Consider the following 23,683-nt stretch of genomic DNA (forward strand, 5'->3'; position numbering starts at 1 on the left):
TTTGCGTTAATTTAAAAAAATTAACGCAAAAAAAACAGTCTTGATTCTGACTTCATGTTTTCAAAATCATATATATATATTACACATGCAAAGACAGACAGGAAATGTATAGAGAGAGATATTTGTATATATCTAAAAGATGAAAAAATATTTGATTTCTGGGGGATTTTGTGGAACTTAATTAAAATTAGTTTAAAAAGTTGTACAACTTAAAAAAGCTGTCAACAAAAGAGAAGAAGCAACATTTACATCTTTAAGATGTATTTATTTTTTGCTATTATGTTGCTAGAACATAACAAAAATTTCAGTGGTGCCCTCGGTAATAAAGAAAACACAAAAAAGATAAATAAGTTGGGGGGGGGGGGGGGGGGTTGTATATTTTGTTATGCTCAAAACATCATCAAGAGGCACAGTGTTGATGAGGTATCAGCTGAAATATATATACCAGGTTATACGTTCATGGAAAACCAATTTGCACCACAGGATGGTGCGTCAATGTTAACGTTTGAAATTTAGAGTTATGTCATCTTGAAACTTGTTTCTTCTAAAGATATTGAGTCAAAATTTTGAGCTAATTACAAAAGTGGATGTAAAACAAAAAAGATTGTTTTTCTCATTAGTGGAAACTAGCTCCCATAAAAGTCTCTTGAAGAAGGAAATATTAAAAGTTGAACGAAGAGCAGTACATCAGAAAACATAAAAACATCCACTGATAAAAGCCAGACAAAAAGGAGAAACAAAGAGAAACTTTAAGGGGAGTTTTTTACTCTGACTTAACCTTTGTTACGTTTTTTTAATTGACAAATTTAAGAAAATTTACTTTACAGTGATATCTGTTTAAAAGAAAAGCAGAGAAAACTTTTGAATGAACACGCTTTTTGTTAATTGATATTGAATTGAAACGGTTATTAATGCATTTTCCGTGTTAATTAGAAACAGAAATATAAAGGACACTAACTAATAATAAAAAAAAGTTTTTAAAGCAAACATTTGGAGAATAATCTTTGTAAAATAATTATTACATTACTAAAACTGGTTGAGTTGTTGAATTGTCACTGAAGGCTGTCCGGATAGAGTGGTCAGAAAAGGATACAGCTGTTGTTTCTCCCCGGACGCATTATGTGGCTGCACCGTAACAGTCTCAAACGCGTTCGACATCAAAACTGAAAAAACAAACAAAGAAAATCATGTTTTGCTGGACAAGCAGCAGCGGAGGCTCGGAGCCACTCGACAGCGTCGCTAACATGTCCAAGAGCGACATACTGAGAGGAATCATCACTGAGAAACTGAGCACAGCCGCCCGGGAGATCTTAGCAGTGGTGGAGAGGACGATAGCCGACTACGAGGAGGAGGTCGCGGGCTTCAGGCAGGAGATCGACCGGCAGAGGAGACTGCTGGAGCTCTTGCAGCCTCGGGTCAAGCTTGAGAGGACAGGTCAGCAAAGTTATGGTTATGGGTGTTCCGAACTTTCTTTACCAAATTACACATTTATGCTCACTAACTTGCAAAGAAAAAGATCAAAACATCTGAAACGAATGATACACAGATTGTTTTTATGACGTAAATAAAGATTTTTGTGAATTGGGTGCTTTTGGTCACTTTCACATTCTCTACACAGCACTTAATGTAGAAACGGACAGACTTAGTGAAGGTAAAAAGATCAAAACAGCTAATCACCTCGGAATCTGTTTTACATTTACCTTATCATGAATATTTCACTATAAATATTTTTTTTTTTTTTAGTTCTAGGCCCTCATAATTAAAAAAAAAAGTGTTTTACTTTTAAAGAGCTGCACAGCTGTGACGTATTGATGGAAGCCAGTCTCGAGGAGAATGAGCATCACATGCAACAGTCAGGTGTGTTTGTGAGGTTTTGCATTGGAGATTTTGTGTTGTAAAATACAAAAAACACCAGCAGTACAAGTAACTGAACTGACAAAAGCAGATGAAGTAGAAGTAAAAGAGGAGTTCGAAGCTCTCTGAGTGTTAGTGCTGGTTCGAAGTTATGAGATTTGCAAATGAACTGCATTTTGTTTTATTCATATTTGACGTAGAATTCCAACATTTTTAGAATTGAGTTTGTAGTAAAAAGCCTTTATTTTAGTGAGTTAAAGACATTAAAAAATGCAACAAAATGCATCAGCTTGCACCTCTTACAGGGTGTAGTGATACAAAGATGCTAACAGAACAGTTACAGCTGCACTCAGCACAGCTGTGCAACACTAAACAGCATATAAGAAGGCAAAGTGTATGTTTTTGTTTAGAGCTCAGCAATTTCCTGCTGTGAAATTTAGGTTAAATTGGGTTTTGCTTCAGTGCATGCATAAAAATTGTAGAAGTGTGTGCAGATGTTGTAAAAATTTACTTTAGTTGTCAAACAGTCCTGTGATGTAAAACTCAAACATTACTGTGTTAAAACTGACTTTCTGTGTCCAGATGTGAAGGACACTGTGATCTCAGGTCTCCCGGTGTACGATAATGTGGAAGAGGAGGGGGTGGAGATGCCATTTGTGCAACCAGACACAAGCTCCACACAACATGAAGAACAACTTAAGGAACCAGACCATCAAATACCTGTAAGGTTTGAAATTCACATATCTATCTTAGATATGTGAAAATGTCAAAACTTAAAATTATTCAAGTCAGCTCTCGTGTGATTTATACTGAAAATTAAAAAGTTTGCAGTAATTGGTTGTTAATTAGTTTGAGTTGAGACATAAAGTGAAAACCTGGCAGAAATGCAACACAGTCCAAAACCGATTAAGTATTTAGACATATTACTAAGTGTGTCTACATAAGCTGTAATTGCCTCAAACAGCCTTCAGTTCAAATCTTATAACTTAGCTCTCTAGATCCACCTGAAGGTCATCTGAATGTATTCTCCAAGGTTTAATGTTCTGGTCAACCAATTGGTAGAGTACATTTTGAGGCCCTATATCATTTCAATGAGGTAAATTGACCTACCTTTTTGAGTCTTTTCTACCAATTGTATTGCCAAAAAAATCCACCAAATGGCACCGTGACTTAAAAAGATAGCCCGAGAAGGGTCTGGCTGCAGCCGCTGTGGAGTGCCATATTACCTCCACAGTAACCGGAAACACGTGACCTCCACAGTAGGCAGAAATACGTGACCTGCATGGATACAGTGGAAACCTTGCAAGTGGATCGTAAAGGTTGGGACAGAGTCTTTCATATATAAATTTGCCGTTAGCAATTTCATAATTCTAGGAATCATCTAGTTTGCTTACATTGATCATGTTGGCACTTTGCGTTACAGCAACGGGCATTTTTAAATTTTGGTTTTTTTATCCATGGCAGAGAAACACAGATATGTCTGTTTACGGGCCCTGGTTAAAGTAAGAGAGCTGGATTAAGGGCTTCTGTGGGCGAGATGGCAAAAAATACACATTTTGCGTTAGAATATGATTTTTTTTGTTGGCATCAAAGATGGAAAGTAACAAAGTACAAATACGTCATTACTGTACTTAGTAGAAGTTTCTGGTATCTGTACTTTACTGCTACACTTTCTTGTGCCTACTTTATACTTCTGCTTCTTACATTTTAGCATGACATGTACTTTGTACTCCCTACATTTTCAAATCAGGGTTATTACATTACATCTGCTTTTTTGTTGCCCAGATTTTAGTTAGCCTCGGTTAAATTGTCTATTATATGTCAATAGATACATATGTCACAAATAAAAGTGTCTTGTAAATTAGTTTTTTGTAAAGAATTTTCTCCCCAAATCTCTTACATGCTAACTGTAACGTGTTATTTCTGCTAAAACCTGAACCTAAATGTGTATACGGTGTTTATCTGTTTTTCTCTGTTTTAGATGCACATATCAATTTGGAATTCTGCCTCAAAGCCAGAATTGCAGGAATGCACAACATGTTGCAGAAGACTCTTTCACTGCCCTCTGTGCCCCAATTTCAGCCCTACTGTCAGGGCAGTGATTGAGGAGCATATAAGTGGACACATTAAAAATGCTTTGCCTTTTAAAGGTATGTTAGTATTATATATACCTTATAGTTAAAGTTATAAACATGCACTTCTTTTTAGTACTTCTGCATTCTCTTTGTTGACTTAAAAGTTGCTTTTCACATTGTACAGTTCAGTGCATTCATCAGCAAGAGAAAAATGTGTTTTCATTAAATACATTTTTTGTTCCTGTTCACTACATTTCTTGACAGCTCTTGTGATCCACACCATTTTGCTTTCATTATTGAGGATGGCTTGGATATTTTTCTTAACATGTACACTCTGATTGTTAGATAAATTGATTGCATTCCATATAACTACATTTAAATTACATGTGTTTTTTTTCTCTCTTACAGACAAAATGATATGCCGGTGCAGGCTGCCATGTAGGACAACAGGACACTTTCACTGTCCTGTCTGTAACATGACAATCATACGGCGTGGGGATATGGCAAGGCATTTATTGTCATGTCAACATAATGTTTCAATAGCTAGTCAGCCACCACTATCAGGACTGCTCCCCACTGCACTCTCCAAGGTGCCCCGCATCCCTCTCAATGTCTTCTCTCCAACATCTAAACCATTTTCTGAATCTTCGGTAGACCATGCATATGCTCTACCCTCTGTGCTAAATGAAGTCCATGAAAATGAAATGCCCTCACTGTGGTCTTAGTCTTCTTTAAAAAAAAAAGGCCAAAAATATTTATCACGATATACATTTGAAAATTTGCGATAACGATATAACTGACGATATAATTTACACCAGACAAAATACTTTACAACTCCTCAACTTTATTAGTGCAAAAAAAAAAAACCATCAACATGCAGCATGCTCTACTAAAAATAGTGCTTTGTTGTGTATCTGACGGATGAAAGCTAAACCAGTTCCACACCACTGAAGTTGCAGCATATTTACAAACCAATTCTGGTTCATCTGTTTCATTTAACGATCCACTTTCACTCTTCTCATTCTGCGTCGCCACCATGTGCGTATGTAAACAAAGGCACCGCGCATGCACGTTTCACCCATATTCTGTCACGATGTTTCATTTTCTTATCGTTGCCCAACATTACACCGGTATTACCGTGAACGATATGATATAGCCCAGCCCTAATGAGGAGGCATTCAAACAGATCAATAGATGTTTGTCTGGCCTGTCATCTGCAGTGTTTTTGTGTAGAGGGACTTCTTCCTGTTTGTTTTTCAGTTTGCAGAGGACATGGAGCTCTTTTTAAAAGCATGTGCTGACGAGCAGGGATTACGGGTCAATGCGATGTTTGACATTTAATGGAGAGATGAAGGAATTGGCTATTTGTTGTTGTTTTTTTTGTTTTTTTATGTGTTGTTGGGTTGTTGTTTTTTTTTCAGTGTACAGAATTCCAATTAAAGTTATTTCAAAATGTTGTTTACTTGTTTCCATACTTACAGTAAAACATTACAGTGTAAATGTAACAGCATTGTTTTATACTTGAAACTTCAAAATTAAAAGCTTAGAGTTGCTATTAACATTAATGTGTTACCCTGTAATCAATAAGATTTTTATACACTTTATGCATTAAAGCTCTGGGCTTTGTGCTGGCCATTTGTAGCCACTTCACTTTTATTTATTTATTTATTTATTACCATTTTTGCTGTGTTAATGCAAGTGGAATGAAAGGGTCTTGATTTTTTTCAGCTTTAATAACTTTCAGCTTCTTAAATACATCAAAAATATATTCACTAAACATTGTTCTTGCCTCTATCATGGCAAAAAATGGCTAAAATTGCTTTCACTCGAAACTCAACACCTAAAAATTATACTTTTTAATGTTTTTTTGTTTTGATTTTACAAATTACATCATTTACCCAATTATGGCCATACAAGCAATTCCATGTAATATCCTTATTTTCAAATAGGGGCGTTTGATGGCTTACCACACCCCAATGGATCAAAAGATTGACGGAGGTTTGATTTTAAGGATCTAATACAGGGGTAGGAAACTACAGGCCACGAGAGCCGGTGTCCTGCAGTTTTAGATGTCCTCGATCCAACACAGCTGATTCAAATGGCTAGATTAGCTCCTCAACATGTCTTGAAGTTCTCCAGAGGCCTGGTAATGAACTAATCATTTGATTCAGGTGTAGTGACCCAGGGTGAGATCTAAAATCTGCAGGACACCAGCTCTTGAGGACTAACGCTCCCTACCCATGATCTAATAGTTTGAGTTAGCTAATGTTATGAGTAACGATGGAACGATCTGACATTATGCATCGTATCGGTCCGATACTGATCTAAATTACTGGATCGGATATCGGAGAGAAATTAAAAATGTAATCCGATCCATTAAATATCACGAAAGCACCTCACAAAACTTGCGACATGGGGTAACTCTTAGTGGCTGAGAAATGTGAGACCTCTCGGCAGTCTGGTCGAGCATTTGTAGCCTCGCTACCAAACCAGCACTTCATCTCTGAGAAAGTGATCCCAGAGAGAAGTAAAGCAAGTGTGTAAGTTCATCTCTGAATGTTTGTGAAGCATTCCAGCGTTAAGCTTAACAACCGATATATGGAGCGACTGCCTCTTCTTGCTGCTACTTCAGTCATGAAACTGATCAGTGATCAGCTGATCGGCTTTTCTGTTGTGACTCCGTCTCTCTTGTTTGTTTTTGACCCACTTTACACCAGAAAAAGGAAACCAGCGGCTGAACAACAGCAGCACATTAAGCTCGATAAGCTGTAGCTAGAATTTATTTAATATTACTTTCTACACCAGGATCCTTTTCTACGTAGCTGACGGCTGGTAACTGTGCAGGGGCGGATCTAGCAAAGTTTAGCCAAGGGGGCAGGTAGGGCATGAACAGGGAAAAGGGGGCACAAAGACATACTTTTCTTTCTTATTCTCATTTAAAATGTCTAGCTTTTAATAAATAATTATCTGAATCTTACACCCAAAGTTCTTATCTGATGTAAAATGTATAGAAGTCCATTACCGTATATAGTAACCATTAAGTCAAGGTTCTTTATTTGTGACATGCATAGTTATACAAGTATAACACACAGTGAAATGTAGCCTGACACGCTCCTCGACATGTGCAAAAAAATTGGGGGGGGGGTGTAGAGGAAGAACATTATATATATATATATATATATATATATATATATATATATATACACATACATACATATTAGGGGTGCAACGATACACAAAATTCACGGTTCGGTTCGGTTCGATACTTTGGTGTCACGGTTCGATATTTTTTCGATACAAAAAATGTTCATGCATTTTTAATTTGTCATTTATTAAAATTATAAATATATATTTTAACTCAAAAGTACAGTTTTTAAATTTAACCCTAACCCCTGTGCGTGTTTTTTATTTTGACAGCGAATGCGCACCTGCGGACCACTTATGTGCAGCCCTGGTTATTTAGCTCATCATATCGCAGCCACAGAAATTATTTTGTCCATGAAACCATAAAGCTGCACTTTCTTTTTGCCTTATAGTCTGATTTGTCATAACTTCTCCGTTTTGTGGTAAGCTTTTCTTTGGCTGTCACTTCTTCACCCTGACCTGTCTTATTTGGCTCAGCAGAACTGAAATGCTTTTACACACGTACTCACATAAGCTCAGCGATTCTCTGCGCGATCAACCTCTCACATGTTTAAGCTGCGGGAGATTTCACTTGTCATGTTTGCATAGTAAGCTAACGATTAATAAGACGATGTCAGAGGAATTGGTGCGCAAATTATCATCACTCACAGATCAGTGCTGTCGCTCTCTATACACAGTTCGCACGATTGCAAAGTGAAAGCAAAAAAACAAGCGCAAATTCAAACGCGACTTCAATATGTCACATATTGACAGTGGCTCACCGATGCCAATGACATAATTACCCAGCTACATTTCTGAAAGAATGCAAAAGCATTGACATATATTTTTCCTACAATAGCCCGATGGGCAGGGAAGAGATAGATTTTGGTAGCCCGACTGGAAAAATCGCTAGCTCCGGGACGTCGGGCTAGCGATATTGCGAGCCCTGTATCTGATTGAGGAATCACTCATCTTTGGAAAAGAGTTTATTACAGAGAAATGGCTCTTTCCAAAATAAAAGCTATACTATCCGCTTCTTCTGGGCTATATTCTCAGCAGCATAAGGAGAATCATGTGCTAACAGCTGTCTAAATGACTCGGCTAAAGTTAGTAGCATGCTTGCTTTTTTTTGTCTGCTTCCACTTGTCTTTGCACTAGGATGATGTCGGCGTAAATGTGCAGTCATATTCGTTGTGTTCCCACTAGTGCTTTCAGGTTAATCTCGTTGAAATGACCTTAACGCCACAACACGGCAAATCTCCGTTAACGAGCTACCGCCGATCGCCCCGTGCATGGGGCTAGACGGCCAACACGTTAACGAGCTAACTGCGCTAACACACTAGTTCACACCAATGTAATTGAGCATTGCATGGCACATCCAACATACTGTTTTACTTTAGTCCATGACTCGCTTACCTTCAGGGTCATACGTCACATGAAAACCAAAATAATTCCAAACGCCAGATCTGAATGAGGTTCAATGCCTGTTGCAAGGAGAGCTTAACTTCTGTCTCGCTAGCTTGCCCTGCGCTCTTCCTTCTGACTATGCTGTCTGTGTTGAGCGCTCAGTGGATCTGCGCTCGACAGTGCAGCCTAGGCGGAGTAGTCGAACACAGATTCACTGAGCGCTCAACACAGACAGCATTGTCAGAAGGAAAATTGATAAAATAAATTACAAATGTTGTATTGTTCGATACATATGCGTACCGAGCACTGTATCGAACGGTTCAATATCGATACGAATATCGTTGCACCCCTAAAAAATATATATATATATATATATATATATATATATATATATATATATATATAGGTATATATATATATATATATATAGTATGTAGTATATACATTAAGTTTAATATACCCTAGTAAGGTATAGTACTTTTTCCTTTGGGAAGGTACCATCTGTGCAGTCTGCAATTCTGTTGAAGAAAGATGTTGAATCTATTTATTTTAATTAATTTTTAATTTAATTATTGTTGAAATATAATTGATTTCTCTGCATTTTTTTTTACACGTGCATTAAATTAAAGTTGATTGCGTCATAAGGCGCATAGGTGGTTCCCTATTTTTTATTTATTTATTTTTGCTAGGAGTTGGCAACCCTATTAGTTAGGTTGCTTAATATTTCCGCTAAGTACTCTTTAAAATACCAGAATAGTGAGGATGGTGTAGGTTTAAATTTATTAGATTTATCAGTATTTCTGAATTATGAAATAGTTTTTGCATACAGGTTTAACAGAATAGCTTTAGCGTTTAGTTTTTTTTTAAACTTGAGTATGAACTTATACAAAGCAAGATATTAAAAAAATTATTTTGTTGATTTAAAAAATACACTATATCAGATTCATATCGGTATCGGCAGATATCCAAATTAATGATATCATTATCGGACATAAAAAAGTGGTATCGTGCCATCTCTAGTTATGAGATTCAAATATTTTTTTAAAACACTTTACCAAATGATTAATTTGTCGATTTATGATAAGATATGATAAGATAAACCTTTATTAGTCCCTCAAGAGGGACATTTGAATTGTCAAAAGTTATGACAACTTGGGACACTTCACTGTGAAAACCAAGGCCGTTATAACCACTGTCCAAAGGTACTGTCAAGGTGGAAATGTCAGAAGTGCAAAGTGTTTCTGTGCCTGAAAGGCCCACCAGCAGTGCTTTGTTGCGCATCACCAGAAATAAAGGACATCTAACACCTCTAAATTGCAGTTGGTTCTGTAGCACAACAACTCTCTTGTACCTGTTCTGTCTAGTCTGCTGCTAAGTTACAGAAGTTTATAACTGATTTATTAAGCTTTTAAAAATATTTTTGTATTCAGAGTTTTACCATTAATGAAAATCTCAACCGTTTGGTAGAGGCCTATGTTTAAAAGAAAAACTATGGCGTTTCAAACTATGTTTGAAAAAAAAAATCTAAACTTTGTTACTGTTGTTCTAAAGGAATAAAAATGCAAAGAAATATTTTTTTAATTGCAATTGTCTTGATGTGAACCTCAAATGGTTAAAAGAATTTATAGAATTACAAAGACAAAATCTCAGAACTTACACAGCCTTCAGTCCATTTAAAAATATAGATATAGAGTCTGACCAATACCAACACCATTATTTGTTGTTTTGAAAATTTGTTATATATATTTTTAGACACATGAAACATAAACAGACGCTCAACCATAAAAGGCCGATGGGGTGTTGTCATCACCCCCACTGGGTGGGTGGCATGGACACACAAGTGTGTACCCTGCCTTATGCCCAGCTAGGATAAGTTCCAGCCCTCCCGTGACCCTTGTCCACCTCCAGCTGGAGGTGTAGCTGCTGAAAATGTCTAACTAAATCTCATTGACCTGGAACACAACTGTTTTCTCTTCACTTTTAAAATTTTTATTTATCAGCCGATCTAAATGTCAATACAGATATATCAGGAAATGTTTTATATCAGTTGATTGCTCAGCCCCACCAATACGTTGGTTGAACTTTAGTAGATGCTACAACAGGAAAGAGAAGTATGTTCTTCTGTATGGATCAGAATTCCAACTCAGCATTTGCATCACAAGCTTTAGAGATGTACCAAACTCTGACATAGACAACATGTGAGACTGTTGTTCTCTTTGCAAGAATAGATGTTACCGCTACTGTTTCAGGAAATCTCACTTTCAAACACAGGCACTTGTAGCTAAAATCCTGAGTCTACATCCCACTCAGAAGGGCTAGAATTAAACTTTTAAGTGGTTTTTTTTTGTATTTACCATTAGGATAAAGGGATGGTGAACCATTTTTTTCACTCGAGTTAAATATCAGCAAAGACTTTCACCTTTTTTATTCATCCCGAAATGTTGATTCTAATCATCTGAACAGAGTCAACTTTTTGGTATTTCCTTACCTGGATGATTGAGCATGCATCAATGCTTTTTAGAAAAGTTTTGTGGTTCAGTTTGTATCTAACCAGGCCAGAAGTCAGAGTGTTCAGACCTCTCAGTTCTATTTTGTTTGTTGTCTAATGTATATTTTGAGCTTTTATCAAGAGATTATCTGTAAATAAACTTGTTTCTACAATCAGTTTGAAGTGAAGAGGCCCAGCAAAGCTCTGACTGGAGGCACGCAGACCCTTCCAAATTTCCGGATCCGCATCTTGGAGGATTCCCAGACTGAAATACTCTCTAACCTTGGTATACTTCATGTTCTTTGTTTTTCAGATATGTTTTTTTTTTTTTTTAATTTTCTTACCAATATTAAATGTGTTGGAATGTAAAGAGGCCCAGCAAACTGTTTCAGAGTGACATTCATCGTTATTTCAGGACCTCAAGGTGGACTCTTAGGTTTTACAAATGATCATGAAAGTGCCTTTTTTTTCTTGGTTTCACGATTTCACAATGACTTCTTTGTATTTCAGTGTTTAAGAAATGTCCGGTGCAGGATCTGAGGTGTCCTCCTGGTCTACAGGAGGACGACTTCCTGGAGCTGCTGAGGTCCACCTTCCCTCAGCTAGGCTCTGATGAACCTTTGGACTTTTTTACATCCAGCACAAACAGGAGGCTCCAGCCTTTGCAAGTAGAGCCAAGGACCCCAGAGGTGATCTACAAGGCCATCAAGACTGCAGGAAGCTCGGCCCTCTACATCAGACCGAAGGTAGGTTGATACAGTTCTAAACAATTCATAAGAGGCATTTTGACACTTGTGGTGTGATGTTTTGTTGGGAAGGACTGCATTCTCTTCAAGATTCAAGATCCAAGAGCTTTATTGTCAATAAAGTAGTATACAAAGTATACAGTGTATACAGAATTATGTGACTGAGTGCAAATAAGCATGTTGTTTTCAGGTCCAGTTTGTAGTGGATTTGTGGAAGGTTTTTTTTTTTTTTTTTTTTTTGAGTCTTTTAATGAGTATTGTAAGGTGTTCATAAGGGTGTATGTGTATATCAGTCATTTTGTGGTAGTGAGTTGAGGGCTCTGACTGCTTGGGGGAAGAAGCTCTTGCAGTGTCTGGTCTTTACGGTTTTGATGCTGCAAAACCATCTGCCAGATGGAAGGAGGGAGAACAGTGCATGTGAGGGGTGGAAGGTGTCCTTCACTATGCTGTTCTCACGTCGGATGATGTGTCTGCCATAGTTGGGAGCTGTCCTCACTATCCGCTGCAGAGACCTCTTTTCAGCGAGGGTGCAGTTCCCGTACCAGATAGTGATGTAGCAGGACGCTCTCAATGGTTCCCTGGTAAAATGATGAGAGGAGGGAGACTGTCCTTCTTCAGTTTCCTAAGAAAGTGAAGACATTGTTGGGCTTTCTTCATGATGGTGGTGGTGTTCAGGTTCTAGGAGAGGTCAGCTGATATGTGCACACCCAGGAACTTCACACTGTTGACCATCTCAACAGCAGATCTGTTGATGTGCAGTGGGGTGTGGGTCGTTGACCTCTTCCTGAAGTTAACAACCATCTCTTTAGTCTTCTGAACATTTAGAGACAGGTTGTTATTCTGACACCAGTCCACCAGGTGTTGAAGTGTCATCCTGACATCTGCTGTGGACAAACAGAGTACTTGGTCATTGGGGGAGGGGGGCATCTTCCTTGCTGACTCTTTGTTCTCTGCTTCAAAACGTGCAAAGAAGTCATTTAGTTGGTCTGGCAGTGAGGGATCACTGCTGCATGCCGGAGGTTAGGGCTGGGCGATATGGCCTAAAATCCATATTGCGATATAATTTGAAGCACGTGCGGTAATGATATATATCGCGATATATGATTTTCTTCTGTATAACGTATTTTCCACACTATAAGGCACACTTAAAATCCTTTAATTTTCTCAAAAATCGAGAGTGTGCCTTATGTATGAATTCTGGTTGTGCTTACTGACCTCGAACCGATTTTGGCGTGCAGAAATCTGTTAAAAAAATGTTTTAGTACATGTTTGGTAAGCCGCACTGCTTGATGGATTGTCAGAGCATTACGGCTGCCATAGTGAGGAGCTTCACGGAGTAATCTGGGTCCAAAACTCCGTCCGCTTCAGGTCCCAAAGTCAAACGAACACTGAGAGCTAAAAACGGTCTAAATTCTTTCGTCTTTAATAAAATCATCAGCGTTGCTGTTTAACAAGTGTAACAATTAAGTTTAACATCCATGCATCAATGAAAACAGAATTTATTAAATTTGACGGAGTTACAAGTTAACAGGAAGTTAGCTCGCTAGCTTCCACCCAAACATGACATACCATGTTCTGACTGAGAGATTTTTGAAACTAATTAAAACGTGCAGCTCTGCTACCACTTCCAACATAAATGAAGACAGAAAACTAAACAGCAGTGGCGTTTGCAGGGTTACTGAAGTTGGACTACCTGGTATATAATTGGTTGTGCTATGCGACTGCTAGCGACACAGCTATGTTAGCATAACATTAGCACAGTGAAGCTGGAGGACGAACACCAACTTTTTTTCCACGCAATAAAAGTTAACGTGAGGGATTCTGGTGATCAGGGACAAATGCAATCGCATAGCAGGATGCTATACACGGGCTAAACTTCAGTCAGGAGAACAACTGAGATTATTCATCCACAATACGAGGTTAGTTATTAATATACTGCAACAACATGGGAATAGAACAGCTGCGAGAGAATTCAACATTAATGAATCAATGTTACGGAAGTGGAGGAAGAGCAGTTTTTGGCTTTCCCCATATTTCAAAAGTGCTTCATCTCTTTGCCATGACTGTCGCCCGGCATAATTTGCAGATGATAATGGTTGTAGCCGCTGCGATGCTTTCAACCAAAACAGGCGCAGCTTGATGATGTCATCAACATGCGCTATTGCAATAGAGCGGTATAGTCAAAATCTCTATCGTTGGCCAAACTTATATAGTTTCTATCGTATATCGTTTATATCGCCCACCCCTACCGGAGGTGTTGGCTTGTAGCCCGTGATTGTTTGGATGCCCTGCCACATGCACAGAGTATCCTTTGTACTTGTGAAATGTGTGTTGATCTTATCTGCATACTGCCGCTTTGCCTCTTTGATGGCCTGTGATAGGTCTGCTCTGGCTGTAGTGTAAACTTCTCTATTTTTGGACTTAAAGGTAGAGTCTCTGATTTTCATCAGGTTGCGTAGCTTTGCAGAGAACCGGGGTTTTTATTCAAAGCAATCTCGCAGAACAGATATGACCCCCTCTTGCCATGTTTTCACCTCTCTGACGGTTGGAAGTCTGATCCGTTTGTTGATGGGTCTCTTAATGGCATTTTCAGAACAAATATTCAATAATTTTGCCTGTTCAGACATGTTCTGATTATTTTCATACCAATTGGGTTGTATTTTTACCAATTAGTGCATATTCATCTGGTATTGTTATATCAACAGGGTAACAAATTTTTTACACATTTAGGGTTGTTTGTTCAGTCCAGGAGATTTTTTGCGATTGTGTAAGTTTTTCCATAGAGACTGAATCATTTGGAAGCTAAAGCTTTCAAATGATGAAATGTTATGTCAGTTGGGGCATGTTTTTTTTCTGTTGGGGAAACTAAACACTGGGATGGTGAAGTTTGAGATATTTTTCTGCTGTGTCTGTTTCTCCAGAAACAAGATGACAACTCCAGATCCAACCCTGCAACACCATCAGCTGATCGAGCAAAATATATCAAAAGGTAATCAAACTAACCAGAAGCATTATATGTTAAAAGAATGCTTAAGGAATTGGGGTTGGTTGACGTGTGGAGGGATGCACACTCACTGGAAAAGAAATATACCTTTTCTTCACATTCCCACCATATGTATTCAAGACTGGACTATTTTTTTATGTGACACTTTGATAAGCATAGAATTATAAATTGTGATATAGGGGTGAGAGATATTTCGCACCATGCAGGGGTGTACCTGACACTCCATTTGGATTCAGATCGCAAAGAGACTTTATGGAGGCTTAATACTAGTCTACTAAATGATGTAGAATTCAAAAAGTTTGTAAAAGAAGAATTTAAGGAATACATGGAGTACAATAACAATGGTGATATTTCTCCTAGTATTTTATTGGATGCAGCGAAGGCAGTTCTTACGAGGGAAGCTAATTTTGTGGTCCTCATATTAAAAAAAGGAAAAAGAGAAGTATCTAAAAGACCTTACTACGAGACTGAAACACCTAGAATCAGAACATATGAAAAATTAAAGAAACACAACAGATATTAATAGGTTATATGATGACCAAATAGAGAAAAGGGCTAAACTCATTAAGCAGAATTATTATGAAAATGGTCCCAAATCTAAGAGACTCCTTACTTGGAGGATACGGAAACAGCAGGCTGACAGATTTATTCAGAAAATTAAAAACCCAGCAAATGATAAGATATGTCATGACATGAAAAGCATAAAATAATCTTTTGTGACCTATTATACCCGACTGTACGCAGAACCACACATGATAGATGTGCCCTCTGTTAATGTATTTCTTTCCTCACTTGATTTACCATCGATAGGAACAGAACACAAACAATAACTGCGGAGGAGATTAACGAGGCTATTTCAAAATTGAAAGGTAATAAGATGGCCGATGAGGATGGCTACCCGGCAGAGTGGTATAAACACTTCAGAGTAGTAACCCCTCTGCTGAGGGATTGCTTTAACCATGTGCTTACGGGGGAGGGGGGATACCACCATCCTGGAAACGAGCAGTTATTTCAGTAATTCCCAAACTGGGTAAAAATAGAACAGAATGTGGTTCCTATAGACCCGTATCAGTCTTGAATATCGACTATGGGATATTTGCAACAATATTAGCTAAACGGTTGGAATTTATAACTTCCGAACTAACTGATACAGAAACAGGTTTTGTTCGAAATAGGCAAACTCATGATAACGTGAGGCGGGCTCTCCATCTAATAAATAAAATGAAAAATATCGAATCAGTAGCTGTCAGGCTTGATGACGAAAAAGGCGTTTTGTAATTTTATTTGGGCCAAACAAAAACCAAGAATAAAATTTTAGACATTACAACTGCAAAAGGACAAAGGTGGATTCACTCTGCCATGTCTTGAGGACTATTATAGGGCTGCACAGTTACGAGTGATGATTGGGTGGTGTGATCCAATGTGTGAGGCTAAATGGAGATCAACCACTCATTAAAGGACATATAGATGCAGACCTGCTCCCAGCACTAATGAAAGTGCCCATAGAGACATGTTATAGGATACTCAAATATAAGAAAACTGAAAAAAGTCTGCTTACGATTCGGATTTTGCACCTGCAAACATGGATAAGAGATTTATAGAGTGGTCACATAAGGGTATAACAGGCTACTGGAAGATTACAGATAAAAATGTACTAAAAGACTACCAGCAACTCCAGAGAAGTTTTTACTTGGAAAGACAGGATTTGTTTAGATACCTCCAGCTGAGGCACCATTACGACAGAAACATAAAATTCCTAGAAGAGGAGGACACGGGCTTGGTTAAAATCTTCATTGACTCTTGTAAGGGGAATGCACCAAAGAAACACATATCCAGATTATACAAATGTTTACAAAGATGTAGGAATAATGACACAACATATATCAAAGCTAGATGGGAAAAAGAGGCTGAAATAATAAAACATGACAACAACTGGTTCAATATATGTAAGGCTGTGGTAATGACCTCAAGCTCACATCTATGGAGGGAATTTGCATGGAAAAACAGTGCGGTTTTTTGTCACGCATAATACTAAGAGTAAACAAAGTAAAGACCCCGACAAGGCTCAGTGTTGGAGAAACTGTGGATGTGTATCTGCAGGACATTTTCATATTTTTTGGGAATGTGCTAAGATTGTTCCCTATTTGCTAGTAGTAATCAAAGAAATCAATACCGTAATGGGCTTGAACTTGGCCCCTGATTTCACTGTGTTTTATCTATGTGATTTGCCACAAGGACTGAGGAATTCAGACAAATATCTTTTATTGATACTTTTGGCTGGTGCAAAGAAAGCCATAACTCGCAAATGGCTAAACGTGGATCCACCGTCATTCTTGGACTGCATAGGCATTATCAAGAAAATTTACACAACGGAGAGACTGACTTTCTCACTAAGACTTGCTGCCGATAAATTTGAGAAATACTGGAAAAAATGGGATCTTTACTTAAATGGAAAAATATTATAATTTCTGGTACCATGTGTCATTTCTGTAATTCACCTATTTGATCTGATTGTACCATAAAGGGATATGTCTTTTTTTTTGTTTGTTAGGCTAGATGCTCTGTGCTTGTTGGGGGTCTGCATGTTTTGTAAAAGATATACAGGACTGTCAATAAAAATAAAGTGTAAAAAATAAAAAGGTAATCAAACTAAAGAGGGCATCACTTGTGCGCTCTTGTGTATTTGCTGGCTCTAAAGACGTATAGCACTGCTGCACCAAACCTAGAGCCAGTCATACATTTTGGCCACGTTTTGTTGTAAAAATTGAAAACACAATGCTGTGACACTTTCAGCCAATTAAAGCCATTAAAAAATGTATTTTCCTTCTTCTCTGCGTGTTTGCGTTTGATAGGGTGAAATACAATGACGCAAAGACTCCTATAGATTTCCGGATCCGCATCCTTGAGGACTCTCAGATTGACACGCTCTCGAACACTGGTACGGTCATGTTCTTCATTATGGAGCTAAAATGATTAGTCGATTAGTCCTAGAGACTGGCAAACTATGATTGCTAAATAAAAATATATGTACAGTGGTGTGAAAAGGGGTTTGCCCCTTTCTTGATATATTTTTTGTTTGTCACACTTGAATGTTTCAGATCATCAAACATAGTTTTAGACAAAGATAACACAAGTGAACACAAAATGCAGTTTCTAAATGAAGGTGTTTATTATTAAGGGAGGAAAAAAATACAAAATGTGTGAAAAAATGATTTCCCCTAAACCTAGTAACTGGTTGGGCCACACTTAGTAGCAACTGCAATCAAATGTTCTTGATAACTTTAACAGCGCTGAATTTTGGCTCACTCATCTTTGCAGAATTGTTGTAATTCAGTTGTATTGGAGGGTTTTCGAGCATGAACAGCCTTTTTGATGTCATGCCACAGTCTCATAAAGATGTTTTCTGGCAAAACTGAGATGTACCTTTTGCTCAGCAGTGGTTTTTGTGTTGGAACTCTGACTTGCAGACCATTTTCCCCCTTAATAACAACACCGTCATTTAGATGGGCGATCGTGGCTCAAGAGTTGGGAGTTCGCCTTGTAATCGGAAAGTTGCCGGTTCGAGCCCCGGCTTGGACAGTCTCGGTCGTTGTGTCCTTGGGCAAGACACTTCACCCGTTGCCTACTGATAGTGGTCAGAGGGCCCGGTGGCGCCAGTGTCCGGCTGCCTCGCCTCTGTCAGTGCGCCCCAGGGTGGCTGTGGCTACAATGTAGCTGCCATCACCAGTGTGTGAATGTGTGTGTGAATGGGTGGATGACTGGATGTGTAAAGCACTTTGGGGTCCTTAGGGACTAGCAAAGCGCTATACGAATACAAAGCTGGAAATCGGGAAGGGGGTAAACACTTTTCCACATCACTGTATATATTCCACAGCTGGTTACTAAGTGGTTGCCTGAGGTTATCAGAAATCGCTAGGCAAAACTCCAAAGCAATTACAAGGAAATCGAAGGTGTAGCAACTGATTTTGGATAACTAGCAACTAGTCAGGGAATGCACATTTTTACCTAGCAACCAGAAGCTGCCAGGGAGTCTCTAGGCTGGTGTAGCTGAAGCCTTAATAAGTTACAAAGAAGTGTGTTTGTGTGAGTCCTGTCACTGATTTATGTTAATGCAAGTTTACAAAACCTCTCAGTGACCAGTAGTCGTTTGATGAGGTCTTCTTGGACTGTGGTTGATCACTCTGCTAATTTTTTTTTTTTGTTTTCTTTTGTTTTATAGACTCAAATAACTGTTAAATAACTGTTAGTTAAATAACTGTTAGTTTCTTTCAGGCTTTAGATCCATCAAAGGTTGAACTCTTTTTATTTCAGTGTTTAAGAAATGTCCGGTGCAGAATCTGACGTGTCCTCGTGGTCTGCAAGAGGACGACTTCCTGGAGTTGCTGAGGTCCACCTTCCCTCAGCTGGGCTCTGAAGAACATTTGGACTTTCTCATATCAAGCTCACACAAAAGGCTCCAGCTGTTGCAAATAGAGCCGAGAACTCCAGAGGCGATCTACAACGCCATCAATGCTGTTGGAAACTCGGCCCTCTACATTAGGCCAAAGGTAGGTTGAAGCAGTTATAGACAATTCATATGAGACATTTTGACACAACATTTACATTTGTTAGCACATGATTTCTGCTTTTCTGTAGAGCAGCAGCTTTCACAATCTGCTTTGCTCCTAGCTTGTCGATATTTTTGAGTCAGGTGACTTTCTAGCAAGGAAGTAACATTTGAAATATGGTTCTTACTGGCTTGTAAATGTCTGTAGTTGTGGGTTGACTAGAAGAAGAGAATTTTTGAAAAGACGGTTGAATTTAAAAAATCTAATCTAAACTTGTACTTTTGTTGTTTTTGCAAATAAATTTGTAAAAATAATTTGTGGAACTAACCCTTACAGACAGGGAAGGAGGAGGAGAAGACCCTTCACTCTTTACAGACAAATGTCGATCCACCGTCCAGTGATGCCGAGGCACTAAGAAGTGTTAAAGCTAAACTGCTTTCCAGGTAATTTAAAAAACTGATAAAACAACTGAAATTAAAGAGATTTGCTACTGATATTTTTTTTTTTACAAAGGCTTTTACAAAAACATCTTCTGAAACAATAAAAAATTAAATGAACAGCATGAAAAAAAATCAATTGTAGCCAGATGACACCATAACTTACTTGATTATTATGCTTAATTAGATTAATATAAAGAAATGCATACATCATTTTACTAACAGGAGTCAACTGAAAATTAAAGATGGCGAAATCTGAGAAAAGAAAATGGCTCTAGAATTCGCAATTTACAGTTTTACAGGTGGAAATTTTTCAGCAATTTAATTAATGCATTTAATTAATTAATTAAGATATATAAATCTGAGATCTAGTCTAATCTCCTAGTTTCCTAGTTTTGTGTTTTGTTTCCTGCTTTTAGTGTTCGTGTTTCACAGCAAATAAAGCCGTTTTGAGTGTTAGACGTTAAATGTCTCAGTTTGTAAGGGACAATTCAGATGACCTTTATTGGATCCCAGTGATCTCTGGGGCCCTCAGACAATGTCAGTTAACACAATCCTCCGTGCCATCTGCAGATACTAGCTAAAGCTCCGTCATGCAAAAATAAGTCATATTTGAACATGGCCCAGAGGTGCCATCATGTCATGTGGGCCAAGAGTCATTCGAAGAAGTCCAAATTTAATATTATTGTTGGTGATCATGAACGTTGCGTCCGCCAGGGAGACCATCCATCGTGTTATCAGCGTTCAGTTCAAAAGCCAGCTTGTCTGATGGTAACGGGGTGTATAAGTGCAGACGGTATTGGCAGTGTGCTTGTTTTGGAACGAACTATGAAAGCTGAAAGGTATATAAAGGTTGTAGAGCAAGATATGCTTTCCTGGGAGGAAAACTCTTATCCTTTTTTTGTGCAAATTTTTGTTTTGCAACAACATGTACCTAAAGCCCATTAAATATCAAGTGTTTTTCGAGATTGGATTACAGTGGTCCCTCACTATAATGCGTTCCATTTTCGCGGCCTCGCTGTTTCACAGATTTTTTGGGTGCAATTTTGCATGCTTTTTTTTTTTTCACAGCGCATTTTGTCCTATGTCCTGATCGACTGTAAACCATTGTCAATCACTCTCGTACCATGTCTCCAGTACAGTACAGGATGTGTTCAGCTTGTCAAATTTACATAAATCTTCGCTAGCAGAAGAAAGCAAACACAACAGTGTCGACATCAAAGGCACCTGCAGTAGCACACCAAAAGGCAGAGGAAGATGCACAAAAAGTTGGACTTCTGGACAAGCTAAAGGAGGATAGAAGTTACCGTATTTTTCGGACCATAAAGCTCACCGAATTATAAGGTGCATTAAGCAAAAAAACAAACAAAAACCAAACAGTCAGATAAGTCAAACTTTACTCAACTCATTCTTCTTCCATTGATTCATTAATGATGAATTCTCTGGCAGCTGCTCTATTCGTATGTTCTGTACCTGAAAACAGGTTTTGATCTTTGGTTTCATTCTATAATACTGGACTTATTTTTCTACAAAGGTTTGAACTTTGTGTGAAAGTGTGTGAAAGAAGTGTGAAAATGTTCATGCCTGTCTGAGAAAAGTCTACAGAGTGTGTAGTGAGGGGTTTTACAGCCTTAAAACATCTATAATATTTGTAAAAAATAAAGATTACCAGTTTGCGAATTTTACCTATTGTGGGTTATTTTTAGAATGTAATTCCCGCGATAAACGAGGGACCGCTGTAACTGGGATTCAGTGAACACTTAAGACTTTGTCTTAAAGTCATTTCGAATTTGCACAAAGTAACTACAAATTTATGTTCCTCGGCAGCCCAACTCAGCATGACGATGACACCACAGTCGATGTTCTGGCCACCAACTCAACATCAGAAAACCAGGACCTGCGAACTGAAGAAGATGCTAGTGACAGCGAAGTTAACTCCAGTGATGGCATGAATGAAGATGAGATGTTGGATGGAGACGATGACTGGAAACCTGATCCCAAGCTGCAACTGCCAAAAAGAAAAAAAGAAAAACAAACAAAAAAGAAGCAAGTAGCCAAGTGTTGGATAAAGAGGTTTAAGGGTAAAGTTTCCTGTAAAGTTTGTGGAGTTGGGTACACTCACCTGGCCAGTTTGATGAGACACATCTGGAGTCACGTGGATGAGCCGCAGAGTGTTTGTGGAGTTTGTGGAAAGACTTTGGACTCTGTGGAAAAGTTGAAGGACCATCTTCAAAATTACCAAAAAACTTACAAGTGTTCAATTTGTGGGAAGTCTTTCTACTCCAGAAAGAGCTTGCGGAGCCATGTGTCTTTTCACACAGCAAACAAGCTGTTCAAATGTAACGTTTGTAGCAAAACCTTTCCTCGAATGTCTGCCCTGAGGATTCACCGTTCGATTCATGTGCAGGAGAAACTATACCAATGTGATATATGCCCCAAATCATTTGTTCTTAAGGGACAGCTCACAGCTCACACCAAAACCCACACCAGGAAAGAGCGATACCACTGTAAGATTTGTGGTAAGTCTGTCGCTGATCGCAGGGCTTTGAGCCGACACAAGCTGACTCACACTGGTGAGCGGCAGTATTGCTGCCACATCTGCGGAAAGCAATTCAGACTTCAATGGTCTTTGAAGACTCATGAGAAGATTCACACAGCCAGGGACCAACCGTACCTCTGCCACATCTGCTGCAAAACCTTCACGACAAATCAGACCCTGAAGGCTCACCTGAAGACGCACAGCAACGAGAAGCCTTTTGTCTGCGTCACATGCAATAAAGGTTTTGTGAGCAACGGCGAACTAAAGAAACACTTGCGAGTGCACAGCGGTGAGGCTCCATACGGCTGCACCATATGTGGACGTTTTTTTAAACAAAGGGCTGCCCTAAACTCCCACGTCAAGATCCATGCGGGCATCAAACAGTTTGTGTGTGAGATCTGTGGGAAGGCGTGCTCTCGCAAGGCACACCTGAAGATTCACATGAGGATCCACAATGGAGAGAGACCGTATCAGTGCACATTATGCGAGAAAGCCTTCACTCAGAGCCACTGTTTAAAATCGCACATGAAAACCCACCAGCCCGAAGAACACAAGTCCGCCACTCAGTCCACGCTCTAAGAGACATTTTAGCGCAGGGTCTTAAAAATCAGTCAGTTAAACATTTTAGTTTCCCAAGTTCATGTGCTACAACCTTTTATATTTGTTTGTTTTCTTAAGTCAAAAAAGTATGGAAGTGTTAACAAATTTTTCAGACTATTTTTGGATAGTTAAATGTAAATGTGATTATGATGGCCTCACTATGGTGAGTTTTCCCTGAAATAGAAAAGGAAAAATTCTGTGTATTAACAAAAAACGAGTGACTTATTCAGTTATTGATTATTTCTTTTGGAGATTATTTCGTTTTTGGGTTTTTTTTTTTTACCAAATATGTAGATGAACATTTTAATTTTCCTTTTTCAACTTGTGTTACTTGACACTGCCGACTAAGGTGGAGTCAAAAAAGTAGTTTATGTTCTTCTGTTGAGCAAATCCTCAACTCCAGACTTTCTATCCATAAAAAATTATATCCATCCATCAAACCAGTTCAGACTTGTGGGTGCTGACTGGGGTCTATCCTAACTGTCAGAAGAGGAAGAGGATGGATGAATGGATAAATATAATTGTTAAAGTGCCACCTTGCCTCAATTGCTGTAGTGTTAGCAATTACAGTATGATTTTTTTCCAGATGAGTCTTGTTAGATTCCGAGGTAGGCTTTGGGGTTTCACTTGTTTGGAACAGCAAAATGTTACAAATCTTACTGTGTGAACTGTGTGCTTAATTTAGATAGTAACATGCTTCCTTGAATAAAAAAATAAACAAAAAGCTTACTGGTACTGAGTTGGACCTCCTTTAGCCTTTAGAACTGCCTTAATTTGACCAGGCAGAAATTCAACAATGTGCTGGAAACTTAGCTCAGAGATTTTTCTCCATATTGACATTAAAGCATCGCACAGTTCCTACA

At 38.5% G+C, this 23,683-nt stretch overlaps 1 protein-coding gene across 2 annotated transcripts; it reads left to right on the plus strand.

Annotated features, from left to right (window-relative positions):
* Positions 1 to 1,126: 1,126 nt before the first annotated feature.
* Positions 1,127 to 23,544, plus strand: LOC147334466 (uncharacterized). 2 transcript variants are annotated; one of them, XM_086272599.1, is made up of 10 exons: positions 1,127 to 1,434; positions 1,789 to 1,857; positions 2,437 to 2,576; positions 11,125 to 11,233; positions 11,458 to 11,693; positions 14,615 to 14,682; positions 17,550 to 17,635; positions 19,009 to 19,244; positions 19,581 to 19,687; positions 21,509 to 23,544. In XM_086272599.1, the coding sequence occupies exons 1-10, from the start codon at positions 1,188 to 1,190 to the stop codon at positions 22,797 to 22,799; spliced, it is 2,589 nt and encodes an 862-aa protein (XP_086128725.1). In that variant the 5' UTR covers positions 1,127 to 1,187; the 3' UTR covers positions 22,800 to 23,544. The 2 variants fall into 2 exon arrangements, with proteins under 2 accessions (XP_086128725.1, XP_086128730.1); XM_086272604.1 differs by lacking the exon at positions 1,789 to 1,857.
* Positions 23,545 to 23,683: the final 139 nt, after the last annotated feature.

The sequence above is a fragment of the Aulonocara sp. 'chitande type north' Nkhata Bay genome, linkage group LG3 (assembly GCF_057382095.1).
Source record: "Aulonocara sp. 'chitande type north' Nkhata Bay isolate Kocher_YH1m ecotype deep benthic linkage group LG3, A_spYH_male_GT1.1, whole genome shotgun sequence".
NCBI lineage: Eukaryota > Metazoa > Chordata > Actinopteri > Cichliformes > Cichlidae > Aulonocara > Aulonocara sp. 'chitande type north' Nkhata Bay.